We start from the raw sequence: 16,493 nt of genomic DNA, 5'->3' as shown, positions 1-16,493 counted from the left end.
CGCTTTGCATGACGTATCCGCCTCCTCGCGTTGCTATTGGCGGTTTCCATGGAGACGGCGGCTCCCGGCAGCCCCCGCGGCGCGGGCGCTTCCGGGGACGTGTCTGAGGGCGATGGCGGCCGGGGCGGGCGCGGCGCCGGCCGGGGAGGCGGACGAGCTCTTCGACCTCCGCAACAACTTCTACATCGGCGCCTACCAGGCCGCCATCAACGAGGCGCAGCGGGCCAAGGTCGGGCACGGCGGGCGGCGCTGCCCGGGGCCCGCCGCGGCTCCCCGAGGGCCGCGCGGCGGCGGGGATTGGCGGGGCTGGTTTTATAGGGCGGGTTTGTGTGGGGCTCTTTGTGTAGGATTGGTTTTGTAGGACAGGCTGGGATGGGTTTTATGGGGCTCTTGCTGCGGGGTGGGCTGTATGGGGCAGGTTTGTATGGGGTGCGTTCTGTGGGGTGGGATTTACAGGACAGGGTTCTGTGGGGCAGGTTTGTATGTGATTGGTTTTATAGGGCAGGTTCCTGTGGGGTGGGTTTTATGTGGCTGTTTCTGTGGGGTGGGTTTTACAGGACAGGTTTGTATGGGATGAGTTTCACAGGACAGGTTTGTGTGGGGTGGGTTCTATAGGGTAGGTTTCTGTGGGTGGGTTCTATAGGGCAGGTTTCTGTGGGGTGGGTTCTATAGGACAGGTTTGTGTGGGGTGGGTTCTATAGGCAGGTTTCTGTGGGGTGGGTTCTATAGGGCAGGTTTGTATGGGATGAGTTTCACAGGACAGGTTTGTGTGGGGTGGGTTCTATAGGGCAGGTTTCTGTGGGGTGGGTTCTATAGGCAGGTTTCTGTGGGGTGGGTTCTATAGGCAGGTTTCTGTGGGGTGGGTTCTATAGGGCAGGTTTCTGTGGGTGGGTTCTATAGGCAGGTTTCTGTGGGGTGGGTTCTATAGGGCAGGTTTCTGTGGGGTGGGTTCTATAGGCAGGTTTGTGTGGGGTGGGTTCTATAGGGCAGGTTTCTGTGGGGTGGGTTCTGTAGGGCAGGTTTTGTGGGGTGGGCTCTATAGGGCAGGTTTGTATGGGATGAGTTTCACAGGACAGGTTTGTGTGGGGTGGGTTCTATAGGGCAGGTTTCTGTGGGGTGGGCTCTATAGGGCAGGTTTCTGTGGGGTGGGTTCTATAGGGCAGGTTTCTGTGGGTGGGTTCTATAGGGCAGGTTTCTCTGGGGTGGGTTCTGTAGGCAGGTTTCTGTGGGGTGGGTTCTGTAGGCAGGTTTCTGTGGGTGGGTTTTATAGGGCAGGTTTCTGTGGGGTGGGTTCTATAGGTAGGTTTTGTGGGGTGGGTTCTGTAGGCAGGTTTTGTGGGGTGGGTTCTATAGGGCAGGTTTCTGTGGGTGGGTTCTATAGGCAGGTTTGTATGGGGTGGGTTCTATAGACAGGTTTCTGTGGGTGGGTTCTATAGGGTAGGTTTCTGTGAGGTGGGTTCTATAGGCAGGTTTGTATGGGGTGGGTTCTATAGGCAGGTTTCTGTGGGGTGGGCTCTATAGGGCAGGTTTCTGTGGGGTGGGTTCTATAGGCAGGTTTCTGTGGGGTGGGCTCTATAGGGCAGGTTTCTGTGGGTGGGTTCTATAGGCAGGTTTCTGTGGGGTGGGCTCCACGGGCTCTGGCTCCAGGCTCCCCCTGCTCTGGGGTGCCCAGAGCCCTGAGGGGTCCCTGCTCCCCTCGTGCAGCCGGGCAGCCCCGAGAAGGAGGTGGAGAGGGACGTGTTCCTGTTCCGGGCCTACATCGCCCAGGTGAGCCGAGGGCTGTGCCCGGCGTGGCAGGGGTTAAAGCCCGGCCGGTGTCCCTGTGTCCCCAGAGTGTCCCTGTGGGAGGGACAGGGACACCCACCCTGTCCTCGGGCACCCCCGCGAGCCTGGGGCAGCCACAGCTGCTCTGGGAATTCCAGCCAGGAATTCCTTCCCAAATCCCACCCAGATTCCCCTTCCCAGTTTAAATCCATTCCCTGTGCCCTGGGATTCCATCCCAAATCCATTCCCTGTGCCCTGGGATTCCATCCCAAATCCATTCCCTGTGCCCTGGGATTCCCATCCCAAATCCATTCCCTGGATCCTTGGATTCCCATCCCAAATCCATTCCCTGGATCCTGGGATTCCATCCCAAATCCATTCCCTGGATCCTGGGATTCCATCCCAAATCCATTCCCTGAGTCCTGGGATTCCATCCCAAATCCATTCCCTGGATCCTTGGATTCCCATCCCAAATCCATTCCCTGTTCCCTGGGATTCCCATCCCAAATCCATTCCCTGAGTCCTGGAATTCCCATCCCAAATCCATTCCCTGGATCCTTGGATTCCCATCCCAATCCCAAGTCCCTTTCCATCTGTCCCTGGGGTCCCCGTCCGGGGTCCCCGTTTGTCCCCAGATCCCCCCTCACCCTGCCCTGTGGGAGCCATTCCCTGTGTCCTGTCCCTGCAGCTCCCTGGGAGTTCTGCTCTAACCTCAACCTCCTTTCTCTTCCTGCTTTTCCCTCCTTTCCCTCCTTTCTTTCCCTTCTTTTCCTTCTTTTTTTCCCCTTGTTTTTCTTCTCTCCTTTCCCTCCTTTTCCTCCCCCTCCTTTTCCTCCCCCTCCTTTTCCTCCTCCTCCTTTTCCTCCTCCTCCTTTTCCTCCTCCTCCTTTTCCTCCTCCTCCTTTTCCTCCTCCTCCTTTTCCTCCTCCTCCTTTTCCTCCTCCTCCTTTTCCTCCTCCTTTTCCTCCTCCTTTTCCTCCTCCTTTTCCTCCTCCTTTTCCTCCTCCTTTTCCTCCTCCTTTTCCTCCTCCTTTTCCTCCTCCTTTTCCTCCTCCTTTTCCTCTTCCTTTTCCTCCTCCTTTTCCTCCTCCTTTCCCTCCTTTTCTCTTCCTTCTCCTCTTCTTGCTCTCCCTGCTTTTCCTTCCCTTTCTGCTTCTCCTTCCTTTCTTCTCCTGCTTCTCCTCCTTTTCCTTTTTCTCCTGCTTCTCCTCTCGCTGCCCTGCAGAGGAAGTTTGGCGTGGTGCTGGACGAGCTCAAGGGCAGCTGCAGCCCCGAGCTGCAGGCGGTCAGGATGTTTGCTCAGTTCCTGGCCAGCGAGAGCCAGAGGTGAGCCATGATCCAGCCCTTCCCTGGGGGCATCTGGGGGGGTCTCAGCCAGTCTGGGACAGGCGGAATTCCTACAGTTCCAGGAGGTTTTGGGGTGGAGGGGGTTTTAGGGATCATCCAGGGACACCTTCCAGTGTTCCAGGATGCTCCAGCCTGGCCATGGGTGGAGCATCCACAACTTCTCCAGTTTCATCCTCTTTTCTCCCCACTTTTCTCCCGTGTTTTCTCCCATTTTATCCCACTTTTTCTCCAATTTTCTCCCCCATTTTCTCCCCCATTTTCTCCCCCATTTTCTCCCCTCTTTCTCCCTCATTTTCTTCCTCTTTTCTCCTCCATTTTCTTCCCTGTTTTATCCCATTTGCCCCCTCCTATTTTCTCCCTGGCTTTCTCCCCCCCTTCCTCCCCCATTTTCCCCTCCATTTTCTCTCCTGTTTTATCCCTTTTCTCCCTCCCCTTTCTCCCCTCCATTTCTCCCCCATTCCCCCCCCCTTTTCCCCCATTTTCTTCCCCTTTTTCTCCCATTTCCCCCCATTTTCTCCCCCATTTCCCCCCCTTTTCCCCCATTTTCTTCTCCTTTTTCTCCCATTCCCCCCTCCCATTTTCCCCCCTTTTTCTCCCATCCCCCCTCCCTTTTCCCCCCATTTTCTCCCCCATTTTCTCCCCCATTTTCTCCCCCATTTTCTCCCCCATTTTCTCCCCCATTTTCTCCCCCATTTTCTCCCCCATTTTCTCCCCCATTTTCTCCCATTTCCCCTCTCCCATTTTCTCCCATTTCCCCTCTCCCATTTTCTCCTATTTTCTCCCCTGTTTTCCCCCTTTTCTCCCCCATTTTCTCCCATTTCCCCTCTCCCATTTTCTCCCCCCATTTTCTCCCTTGTTTTCCCCCTTTTCTCTCCCCTTTTCTCCCATTTTCTCCCCTGTTTTCCCCCTTTTCTCCCCCATTTTCTCCCATTTTCTCCCATTTTCTCCCCCGTTTTCCCCCATTTTCTCCCCTGTTTCCCCCCATTCTCCCCCATTTTCTCCCCACACCCACCCCCCATTCCCCCTTGTCCCACCCGCAGGGACTCCATCGTGGCCGAGCTGGACAAGAAGATGGCCAAGAGCGTGGACGTGGCCAACTGCACCTTCCTGCTGATGGCAGCCTCCATCTACCTGCACGACCAGAACCCCGACGCTGCGCTGCGCGCCCTGCACCAGGGGGACAGCCTGGAGTGGTGAGGGGCTCCCCCAGACGGGCTCACATCCTCCCCACAAACCCCAGCCAGCCCCTGCCTGCCCTCTGGGGTCACTCGGAGCAGCTCTGCCAGCATCCAGAGGCTCCTCCTCAGAGGACATTTTGGGGATTTGGGGTTTGTTTTTTTTTTTTCTTGCAGTTCCCATGGGGAATGGGAGAGCTTGGATATTGATCCATGTGGGATCTGAGCTGGGAGCAGCTCCAGGGGTCGGAGTTTGGGTTGGGAGGGACCCTCAGGACCATCCCAGGAGGGGTTTGGGGTGGGGAGGGACCCTCAGGACCATCCCAGGAGGGGTTTGGGGTGGGGAGGGACCCTCAGGACCATCCCAGGAGGGGTTTGGGGTCAGGAGGGACCCTCAGGACCATCCCAGGAGGGGTTTGGGGTCAGGAGGGACCCTCAGGACCATCCCAGGAGGGGTTTGGGGTGGGGAGGGACCCTCAGGACCATCCCAGGAGGGGTTTGTGGTGGGGAGGGACCCTCAGGACCATCCCAGGAGGGGTTTGGGGTCAGGAGGGACCCTCAGGACCATCCCAGGAGGGGTTTGGGTTGGGGAGGGACCCTCAGGACCATCCCAGGTGGGGTTTGGGGTCAGGACGGGGTCAGTCCCTCTGCTCCTGCCCTTGCAGCTTGGCCATGATGGTCCAGATCCTGCTGAAGCTCGACAGGCTCGACCTGGCCAGGTGGGACTGGACCTTCCCTTTTCCTTGTTCCTTTTCCTTGTTCCTTTTCCCTTCTTTTCTCTTCCTTCCCCTTTCCCCCTTTTCCCCTTTTCCCCTTTCCTTCCTTCCTTCTCCTTTTCTCTCTCTTTTCCCTTCTCCTTCTCCTTTTCCAAGAGTCCAACCAGGCCTCTCCTGGTGAAATAAAACATGCAAAACTCAAGGTGAAAGCCCCCAGATTTGTTTGGTTTTGTGCTGAAATCCCTTTTCCTTTGTGATTCCCACTTTTCCTGCAGGAAGGAGCTGAAGAAAATGCAGGAGCAGGACGAGGACGCCACGCTGACCCAGCTGGCCACAGCCTGGGTGAACCTGGCCTTGGTGGGTGCCCCCTCTTCCCAGGAGGAGCCAGATGGTCCCAAAACATCCCCAAAACATCCCCAAAACATCCCAGGGGGCTGCTCTGCTGCCCCCATCCAGACTCCAGGACACAAAATGTCCTTAAAGGTGTTTGGGAATGAGGCAGAACCGCTGAGTTTGGGAGTGCAGGAGGGATGGAAATGAACTCCTCCACTTCCTGGGATCCGGGGCACACAGCTCGGGCTTCCTTTAAATAAACTCCTGATGGGGAATTCCCAGCCCAGGGACGACCCCCAGGATGGAAATCAGGAATTCCCAGGACCCCAAAGATGGAAAGCAGGAATTCCCAACCCAGCAATGATCTCAGTGATGGAAATCAGGAATACCCATGACCCCAAAGATGTAAATCAGGAATTCCCATGACCCTGAGGATGGAAATCAGGAATTCCCATGACCCTGAGGTTGTAAATCAGGAATTCCCACGGCCCCTGAGGATGTAAATCAGGAATTCCCATGACCCTGAGGATGGAGATCAGGAATTCCCGTGCCCCTGAGGATGGAGATCAGGAATTCCCGTGCCCCTGAGGATGGAGATCAGGAATTCCCGTGCCCCTGAGGATGGAAATCAGGAATTCCCGTGCCCCTGAGGATGGAAATCAGGAATTCCCATGAACCCCAGGATGGAAATCAGGAATTTCCGTGCCCCTGAGGATGGAAATCAGGAATTCCCATGAACCCCAGGATGGAAATCAGGAATTCCCATGACCCCCAGGATGGAAATCAGGAATTCCCGTGCCCCTGAGGATGGAGATCAGGAATTCCCATGACCCCCAGGATGGAAATCAGGAATTCCCGTGCCCCTGAGGATGGAAATCAGGAATTCCCATGACCCCCAGGATGTAAATCAGGAATTCCCGTGCCCCTGAGGATGGAGATCAGGAATTCCCGTGCCCCTGAGGGTGGAGATGGGAGCTCCCAGCCCAGGGATGCCCCTGTGCTGCCTTGCAGGGCGGGGAGAAGCTGCAGGACGCCTTCTACACCTTCCAGGAGCTGGCGGAGCGGAGCTGCCCCTCGCTGCTGCTGCTCAACGGGCAGGCGGCCGCCGCCATGGCCCAGGGCCGCTGGGACGAGGCCGAGGGGCTGCTCCAGGAGGCGCTGGACAAGGTACCCCTGGTCCATGGGACACCCCTGGTCCACGGGGACACCCCAGATCCACGGGGACACCCCAGATCCACGGGGACACCCCCGGTCCACGGGGACACCCCCGGTCCACGGGAACACCCCAGATCCACAGGGACACCCCAGATCTACGGGGACACCCCAGATCTACGGGGACACCCCAGGTCCACGGGGACACCCCCGGTCCACGGGGACACCCCAGATCTACGGGGACACCCCCGGTCCACGGGGACACCCCCGGTCCACGGGAACACCCCAGGTCCACGGGAACACCCCAGATCCACAGGGACACCCCAGATCCATGGGGACACCCCCGGTCCACGGGGACACCCCAGATCCACGGGGACACCCCAACCCCATGGGGACACCCCTGGTCCACAGGGACGCCCCTGGTCCACGGGGACACCCCAGATCCACAGGGACACCCCCGGTCCACGGGGACACCCCAGATCCACAGGGACACCCCAGGTCCACGGGGACACCCCCGGTCCACGGGAACACCCCAGATCCCCACAGGGACACCCCCGGTCCACGGGGACACCCCAGATCTACGGGGACACCCCAGATCCATGGGGACACCCCAGATCTACGGGGACACCCCCGGTCCACAGGGACACCCCAGATCCACAGGGACACCCCAGATCTACGGGGACACCCCAGATCCACAGGGACACCCCAGATCTACGGGGACACCCCAGATCCACAGGGACACCCCAGATCTACGGGGACACCCCAGATCTACGGGGACACCCCAGATCCACAGGGACACCCCAGGTCCACGGGAACACCCCAGATCCATGGGGACACCCCAACCCTACAGGGACACCCCAGATCCCACAGGGACACCCCGGATCCCCACAGGGACAAGGTACCCCAACCCCACAGGGACACCCCAAATATTTAACTGCATTTTATTTTATTTTATTTTATTTTATTTTATTTTATTTTATTTTATTTTATTTTATTTTTTATTTTATTTTATTTTGCTTTATTTTATTTTTATTTTATTTTTATTTTATTTTTATTTTATTTTTATTTTATTTTATTTTTTTTTATTTTGCTTTATTTCATTTCATTTCATTTCATTTCATCTATTTCATTTGGCTGTGTTTTCCCAGGACAGCGGGCACCCTGAGACCCTGCTGAACCTGGTGGTGCTGTCCCAGCACCTGGGCAAGGCCCCGGAGGTGAGCGGGGTTCTGGGGGGGCAGGGGTGGGGGAAATGGGGTCATTTTGGGGAAATGGGCTCATTTTGGGGAAATGGGCTCATTTTGGGGTAATTGGGCTCATTTTGGGGTAATTGGGCTCATTTTGGGGTAAATGGGCTCATTTTAGGGTAAATAGGACCATTTTGGGGTAATTTGGCTCATTTTGGGACCATTTTGGGAATGGGAACTCTTGGGGACAGTGGGAATTGCCCTTTCCCATGGAATTGGATGATCCCTAAGCTCCCTTCCGACCCAAACCATTCCAGAATTCCAGAATTCCACATGGTTGAGAAAACACCTGGGCAGGGAAAGCACTTAGAGCTCTAAATTCTGCTTTTCCTGTTTTGTTTTTGTTTTTTTAACTTGGTACCACCACTGAAAGTTGATTTGGAAGTGTTTTATTTTTCTATTTCAAGTGTGTGCGTGGCTCCTACTGGTTTGAACTGGGACAGTGAGAAAAATCAGGATTTTAGGTGTAAGAATAACCACATTTAGGTGGGATTTAATCCACCCTGCCACCTCAAAATTGAATTTTTTTGTCCCCCCCAGGTCACCAATCGTTACCTGTCCCAGCTGAAAGATGCTCACAAAAACCATCCCTTCATCAAGGAGTACCAGGCCAAGGTAGGGAATGGGAGAAAATAGAAATAATAACAGAAATAAATCAAATAAATTGAATTTCCCCCCCGTTCTGATGGAGCCTGGGGGGTTCTTTACAAACAAATCCCAAGGGGAGCAGCTCCATCTGGTTCAGGTTTTCCTGCCCTTTTGGGAATCCCAAATCTGCCTGAGATGCAGATTTTTAATCCAGGTGGAAATCTGTGCTAAAAAGAGCTAAAAAAAAAAAAAAAAAACAAAAAAACTGGGAGAGGGAATTTGGGGAGAGGGGAAGGGAAAAGCAGCAAATGGCAAAAAAGGGAGAAATGGGGTTTGCTGCTGGAATTAATTGAGTTTTAGGGAGCTGATTGTGGTGTGTTCAGCTGGAGGAGAGGGGGTAAATGTAATTTGGGGGGGGATCGATTGATAATAATTAATTCTGAATGATTAACTGATCATTAATTTAATAAATTTGTTTTTGGCTGTGGTTGCAGGAGAACGACTTTGACCGCCTGGCCCTGCAATATGCACCCAGTGCCTGAGCCCTGGGACAGGGAAAATCCCCCCTGGAACCCAAAACATCCCCCCTGGAATCCAGAAATTCCCTCTGGGACAGGGAAAAATCCCCTGGAACCCAGAAATCCCCTCTAGAACAGGGAAAAATCCCCTTTGGAACCCAAAAAATCCCCCCTGGAATCCAGAAACTCCCTCTGGGACCAGGAAAATCCCCCCTGGAATCCAGAAATTCCCCTGGGACAGGGAAAATCCACCCTGGAATCCAGAAATTCCCCTGGGACAGGGAAAATCCCCCCTGGAATCCAGAAATTCCCCTGGGACAGGGAAAATCTCCCCTGGAACCCAAAAAATCCCCCCCTGGAATCCAGAAACTCCCTCTGGGACAGGGAAAATTCCCCCTGGGACAGGGAAAATCCCCCTGGAACCCAAAAAATCCCCCCTGGAATCCAGAAATTCCCTCTGGGACCCAAAAAATCCCCCCCTGGGACAGGGAAAATACCCCTGGAACCCAAAACATCCCCCCTGGAATCCAGAAATTCCCCTGGGACAGGGAAAATCTCCCCTGGAACCCAAAAAATCCCCCCTGGAACCCAGAAATCCCCTCTAGAACAGGGAAAATCCCCTCTGGAACAAAAAAAACCACCCCTCTGGAACCCAGAAATTCCCTCTGGGACCCATAAATTCCCTCTAGAATTGGGAAAATCCCCTCTGGAATTCAGAAAAATCCCCCTGGAACCCAGAAAAATCCCCCTGGAACACAAAAAATCCAACACAAAAAACCCCTGGAACCCAGAAATTCCCTCTGGAACAGGGAACATCCCCTCTGGAACCCAGAAATCCCCTCTGGAACCCAAAAAATCCCCCCTGGGACAGGGAAAATTCCGCCTGGAACCCAGAAATTCCTTCTAGAATTGGGAAAATCCCCTCTGGAATTCAGAAAATTCCCCCTGGGAGCCAGAAATCCCCTCTGGAACAGGGAGAATCCCCTCTGGATCCCAGAAAATCCCATCTGCGCCCCCCGCACCTGGGGGAACCCCCAAATTTGGGGTTAAATTTTGGGCTTCGAGCCCCACCAGAGCCCTGGGCTCTGCTCTGAGGAGATCCCCTGGACCGTTCCCAAGAAATGGAATTTATTCCCGGACCTCTGAGCCTGCCGTTTCTGGGGACGCAGCCCTGGGGGATGGAGGTGGGAGAGGGGGGGAGGTGAAATTCCAGCATTTCCACGGATCCATCCCAAACTCTGCAGCATCTTCCAGCCCTTCTGCCAATTCCTTTCGGGATAAAAACCCTGGGCTTGGCTGCTGGCGAGAGGGAAAACCCCAGAATAATAAATAAAAATAAAAATAAAAATAATCTGATGTCCCTCCTGCAGTGTCCTTGTCACCAATCCCTGCTGGGCCCAGCCTGGATATTTTAGGAATTACTGTGGTAAAAATCCCTTTGGAATTTCCCCAATCCCTTCCAGATCCAACCTGGATTTTTAGGATTTATTTTGGCAGGAATTCCCCCAATCCCAGCCAGATCCAACCTGGATTTTTAGGAATTATTGTAGCAGAAATCCCTTTGGAATTTCCCCAATCCCTTCCAGATCCAACCTGGATTTTTAGGATTTATTTTGGCAGAAATTCCCCCAGTCCCAGCCAGATCCAACCTGGATTTTTAGGAATTATTGTAGCAGAAATCCCTTTGGAATTTCCCCAATCCCTTCCAGATCCAACTTGGATTTTTTAGGATTTATTTTGGCAGAAATTTCCCCTAATCCCTGCTGTGTCCAATCTGGATTTTTAGGATTTTTTTCCCCCTTCCCATGGAATTTCCCCCATCCCAGCCATATCCAACCTGGATTTTTAGGATTTATGACCCCTCCCCATGGGAATTCCCCCATTCCCTTGCAAATCCAGTCTGGATTTTTAGGATTTGTGGTGGCAGAAATTCCCATGGAATTTCCCCAGTCCCAGGCAGATCCAACCTGGATTTTTAGGAATTATTGTAGCAGAAATCCATTGGAATTTCCCCAATCTCTCCCAGATTCAACCTGCATTTTTGGGAATTATTTTGGCAGAAATCCCCATGGAATTTCCCCAAATCCCTGCTGGGTCCAACCTGGATTTTTAGGATTTATGGCCCCTCCCCATGGGGAATTCCCCCAATCCCTTGCAGATCCCGCCTGGATTTTTGGGATTTTCCCCCTCCCTATAGAATTCCCCCAATCCCAGCCAGATCCAACCTGGATTTTTAGGATTTATTTTGGCAGAAATTCCCCCAATCCCAGCCAGATCCAACCTGGATTTTTAGGAATTATTGTAGCAGAAATCCCATTGGAATTTCCCCAAATCCCTTGTGGATCCAACCTGGATTTTTGGGATTTTCCCCTCCCCATAGAATTCCCCCGATCCCTTGCAGATCCAGCCTGGATTTTTGGGATTTTCCCCTCCCCATAGAATTCCCCCTGTCCCTTGGGGATCCAACCTGGATTTTTGGGATTTTCCCCTCCCCATAGAATTCCCCCGATCCCTTGCAGATCCAGCCTGATTTTTGGGATTTTCCCCTCCCCATAGAATTCCCCAGTCCCTTGGGGATCCAACCTGGATTTTTGGGATTTTCCCCTCCCCATAGAATTCCCCCTGTCCCTTGGGGATCCAACCTGGATTTTTGGGATTTTCCCTCCCCATAGAATTCCCCCTGTCCCTTGGGGATCCATCCTGGATTTTTGGGATTTTCCCCCTCCCCATAGAATTCCCCCGGTCCCTTGGGGATCCAACCTGGATTTTTGGGATTTTCCCCTCCCCATAGAATTCCCCCTGTCCCTTGGGGATCCAACCTGGATTTTTGGGATTTTCCCTCCCCATAGAATTCCCCCTGTCCCTTGGGGATCCATCCTGGATTTTTGGGATTTTCCCTTCCCCATAGAATTCCCCCAGTCCCTTGCAGATCCATCCTGGATTTTTGGGATTTTCCCAGTCCCACGCCGCTGTGCCCGAGTTTTGGCCTTTCCCTGCGGTGGCCCCGGGCTGGTGGCACTGAAAGGTTCCTTTGTGCCCGCCGGGCTTGGGCATCAATGGCCCTTTGTGCCCCGGCAGGGCCCCTGTGCCCGGGCACAGCGCTGGAGCGACCGCTGGCCCTGCCCTCCGATTTCCTACTGCTGTCCCTTTATTAGTTCCTAATTATATTGTTTTATTTCCTACTGCTGTCCTTTCATTAGTTCCTATTTATATCGTTTTATTTCCTACTGCTGTCCTTTTATTAGTTCCTCTTTATATCGTTCTATTTCCTACTTCTCTCCTTTTATTAGTTCCTAATTATATTGTTTTATTTCCTACTTCTGTCCTTTTATTAGTTCCTAATTATATTGTTCTATTTCCTACTTCTGTCCTTTTATTAGTTCCTAATTATATTGTTTTATTTCCTACTTCTGTCCTTTTATTAGTTCCTATTTCTGTCCTTTTATTTCCTACTTCTGTCCTTTTATTAGTTCCTATTTCTATTTATCATTCTATCTCCTACTGCTGTCCTTTTATTTCCTATTTATATTGTTTTATTTCCTACTTCTGTCCTTTTATTAGTTCCTATTTCTATTTATCGTTCTATCTCCTACTTCTGTCCTTTTATTTCCTATTTATATTGTTTTATTTCCTACTTCTGTCCTTTTAGTTCTTCTTTATATCGTTCTATTTCCTACTTCTGTCCTTTTATTAGTTCCTAATTGTATTGTTTTATTTCCTATTTCTATCATTTTATTTCCTACTTCTGTCCTTTTATTAGTTCTTCTTTATATCGTTTTATTTCCTATTTCTATCGTTTTATTTCCTACTTCTGTCCTTTTAGTTCCTATTTATATCATTTTATTTCCTATTTCTGTCCTTTTATTAGTTCCTATAGATATCGTTTTAGTTCCTATTTCTATCATTGTATTTCCTATTTCTGTCCTTTTATTTCCTACTTCTGTCCTTTTATTAGTTCCTATTTCTATCATTTTATTTCCTACTTCTGTCCTTTTAGTTCCTATTTCTGTTGTTTTATTTCCTATTTCTGTCCTTCCAATTTCCTACTTCTGTCCTTTTAGTTCTTGTTTCTATAGTTTTATTTCCTTTTTCTACGATTTTATTTCCTACTTCTGTCCTTTTATTTCCTATTTATATTTTTTATTTCCTATTTCTGGCCTTTTATTTCCTATTTCTATCCTTCTTATTTCCTACTTCTGTCCTTTTATTTCCTACTTCTGTCCTTTTATTTTCTACTTCTATAGTTTTATTTCCTACTTCTATAATTTTATTTCCTATTTATCTCATTTTATTTCCTCTTTCTATCATTTTATTTCTTCTTTCTACTATTTTCTTTCCTATTTCTATAGTTTTATTTCATATTTATATAGTTTTATTTCCTATTTATATATTTTTATTTCCTATTTCTATCATTTTATTTCCTATTTATATCATTCTATTTCCTATTTCTATAGTTTTATTTCCTATTTCTATGATTTTATTTCCTATTTATATCCGTTTGATTTTAAATTTTATTGAAAATTTAAATTTTAAATTTCTGTTTATGTCATATAATTCCTATTTAATATAAATTCATCTTTTTATATAGATTTATTTAGATCAGTGTATTGTATTTATAAACTAGAAATATAAATATGCTTATATATTGATAATTAATATAAATATAAATTTAGATTTGTATTGGTTTTAATTTATGTACTTTTTATTTCATATTGATATCGTTTTTAATTTATATTGGTATTTTATATTTATATAGTTTTCATTTTATGTTGATATACTTTTATTTTATATTTATAACAGTCTTATTTTAAATAATTTTAAATGTATATTTATATTGGTTTTAATTTATATAAATTTTTATGTTGATATAGTTTTAATTTATATTGATATTTTCTATTTATATAGCTTTTTTGTATTTCTATTGTTTTTATTTTATACTTATATCGTTTTTATTTTTTATTTAGATAGTTTTTAATTTATTAAAAATAAAAATATTTATTATATTTCTGTTGTTCTTATTTTACATTTATAAAATTGTCTGTATTTATATAGTTTGATTTTATATTGATATTTTTTATTTCATATTTACGTATTTTTATTTCATATTGATATATTTTTGCTGATACAGTTTTTAATTTATATTCCCATTGTTCTTATTTTATATTTATATGGTTTGGTTTTATATTTATATCATTTTTATTTTCTGTAATTTTATTTTATAATGATATAGTTTATTATTCCAGACCCGTCTTTAAGGTGAATTTTATTGTTCCGGACCCACCTAAAACTGAATTTTATTATTCCAGACCCTTTCCAAGGTGAATTTTATTATTCCAGACGCCTTTTCAAGGTGAATTTTATTCCAAGCCCATCTTTAACGTGAATTTTATTATTCCAGATCTCTTTTCAAGGTGAATTTTATTATTCCAGATCTCTTTTCAAGGTGAATTTTATTATTCCAGGCCCATCTTTAACATGAAATTTATTGTTCCAGACCCTTTTCAAGGTGAATTTTATTCCAGGCCTATCTTTAAGGTGAATTTTATAATTCCAGACCCATTTCAAGGTGAATTTTATTATTCCAGGCCCATTTTCAAGGTGAATTTTATCATTCCAGACCCACCTAAAACTGAAATTTATTATTCCAGCCCCGTCTTTAAGGTGAATTTTATTATTCCAGACGCTTTCCAAGGTGAATTTTATTATTCCAGATGCCTTTTCAAGGTGAATTTTATTCCAGGCCCATCTTTAACGTGAATTTTATTATTCCAGATCTCTTTTCAAGGTGAATTTTATTATTCCAGGCCCATCTTTAACATGAAATTTATTGTTCCAGACCCTTTCCAAGGTGAATTTTATTCCAGGCCTATCTTTAAGGTGAATTTTATAATTCCAGACCCACCTAAAACTGAATTTTATTATTCCATACCCGTCTTTAGGGTGAATTATATAATTCCAGACCCTTTCCAAGGTGAATTTTATTATTCCAGGCCCATCTTTAACGTGAATTTTATTGTTCCAGACCCATTTCCAAGGTGAATTTTATTCCAGGCCTATCTTTAAGGTGAAATTTCTAATTCCAGACCCATTTTCAAGGTGAATTTTATTATTCCAGACCCTTTCCAAGGTGAATTTTATTATTCCAGACCCGTCTTTAAGGTGAATTTTATTATTCCAGACCAATTTCCAAGGTGAATTTTATTCCAGGCCTATCTTTAAGGTGAAATTTCTAATTCCAGACCCATCTTTAAGGTGAATTTTATTATTCCAGACCCATCTTTAAGGTGAAATTTCCAATTCCAGACCCATTTTTAAGGTAAATTTTGTAATTCCAGACCCTTTCCAAGGTGAATTTTATTATTCCAGGCCCATTTCCAATGTGAATTTTATTATTCCAGACCCATTTCCAAGGTGAATTTTATTCCAGGCCTATCTTTAAGGTGAAATTTCTAATTCCAGACCCATCTTTAAGGTGAATTTTATTATTCCAGACCCTTTCCAAGGTGAATTTTATTATTCCAGACCCGTCTTTAAGGTGAATTTTATAATTCCAGACCCGTCTTTAAGGTGAATTTTATTCCAGACCCGTCTTTAAGGTGAATTTATAATTCCAGACCCGTTCTTTAAGGTGAAATTTCCAGTTCCAGACCCATTTTTAAGGTGAATTTTGTAATTCCTGACCCCTGAACTGCCGCCGGTGCCCAAAACGGAGCTGAAATCCGGGGCACAGCTGGAGGGTGAGCAGGGAAGGGCGGGAGTTTCCTCCCAGCTTTGTGCCCGGGGAGGGGAAAATCCTCCTGGAGGAACGATTTTGTACCTGACCGGAGCAGGGCTGCAGGGAGAGGGATCCAGCAGGGATCCTCAGCACGCAGCTGAACCCCCAAATTCACACCTGAACCCCCCAAATTCACAGCTGACCCCCAAATTCACACCTGCACCCCCGACATCACACCTGACCCCCAAATTCACACCTGACCCCCAACATCACACCTGACCCCCAACATCACACCTGACCCCCAAATTCACACCTGCTCCCCCAAATTCACACCTGCACCCCAAATTCACACCTGAACCCCAAATTCACACCTGACCCCCAACATCACACCTGAACCCCCAACATCACACCTGAACCCCAAATTCACACCTGACCCCCAAATTCACACCTGCACCCCCAACATCACACCTGCACCCCAAATTCACACCTGACCCCCAAATTGACACCTGCACCCCCAAATTCACACCTGCACCCCAAATTCACACCTGCACCCCCAAATTCACACCTGCTCCCCCAACATCACACCTGCACCCCAAATTCACACCTGAACCCCAAATTCACACCTGACCCCCAAATTCACACCTGACCCCCAAATTCACACCTGCACCCCCAAATTCACACTTGACCCCCAAATTCACACCTGCACCCCCGACATCACACCTGAACCCCCCACACTGGCGCTTGAACCCCAAAATTCACACCTGAACCCCAGAGTTCACACTTGAACCCCCCAAATTCACACTTGAACCCCCCCAAATTGGCACTTGAACCCCCCAAATCACACTTCAACCCCCCCAAATTGGCGCTTGAACCCCAAAATTCACACCTGAACCCCCCAGAGTTCACACCTGAACCCCCCAGAGTTCACACTTGAACCC

The 16,493-nt window shown here is 48.3% G+C and overlaps 1 protein-coding gene across 3 annotated transcripts in view; it reads left to right on the top strand.

Annotated features, from left to right (window-relative positions):
- Positions 1–74: 74 nt before the first annotated feature.
- The window catches only part of COPE (COPI coat complex subunit epsilon), a 200,031-nt gene continuing 183,612 nt past the window's right edge, over positions 75–16,493 (top strand). The window contains exons 1-10 of one of the 3 annotated variants that reach the window (XM_068173846.1): positions 75–229; positions 1,705–1,767; positions 2,990–3,090; positions 4,152–4,304; positions 4,952–5,005; positions 5,278–5,359; positions 6,347–6,502; positions 7,636–7,704; positions 8,275–8,349; positions 8,817–8,867. In XM_068173846.1, the coding sequence (XP_068029947.1) occupies positions 113–229; positions 1,705–1,767; positions 2,990–3,090; positions 4,152–4,304; positions 4,952–5,005; positions 5,278–5,359; positions 6,347–6,502; positions 7,636–7,704; positions 8,275–8,349; positions 8,817–8,864 (918 nt within the window). In that variant the 5' untranslated portion in view covers positions 75–112 and the 3' untranslated portion in view covers positions 8,865–8,867. The remainder of the gene's footprint in view (positions 230–1,704; positions 1,768–2,989; positions 3,091–4,151; positions 4,305–4,951; positions 5,006–5,277; positions 5,360–6,346; positions 6,503–7,635; positions 7,705–8,274; positions 8,350–8,816; positions 8,868–16,493) is intronic. The other 2 variants (XM_068173848.1, XM_068173847.1) reach the window with 2 other exon arrangements.

The sequence above is a fragment of the Anomalospiza imberbis genome, chromosome 27, assembly GCF_031753505.1.
Source record: "Anomalospiza imberbis isolate Cuckoo-Finch-1a 21T00152 chromosome 27, ASM3175350v1, whole genome shotgun sequence".
In the NCBI taxonomy this organism is placed as follows: domain Eukaryota; kingdom Metazoa; phylum Chordata; class Aves; order Passeriformes; family Viduidae; genus Anomalospiza; species Anomalospiza imberbis.
The sequence above is the reverse complement of the archived record's forward strand: the minus strand, read 5'-3'. Positions and strand labels throughout refer to the sequence as shown.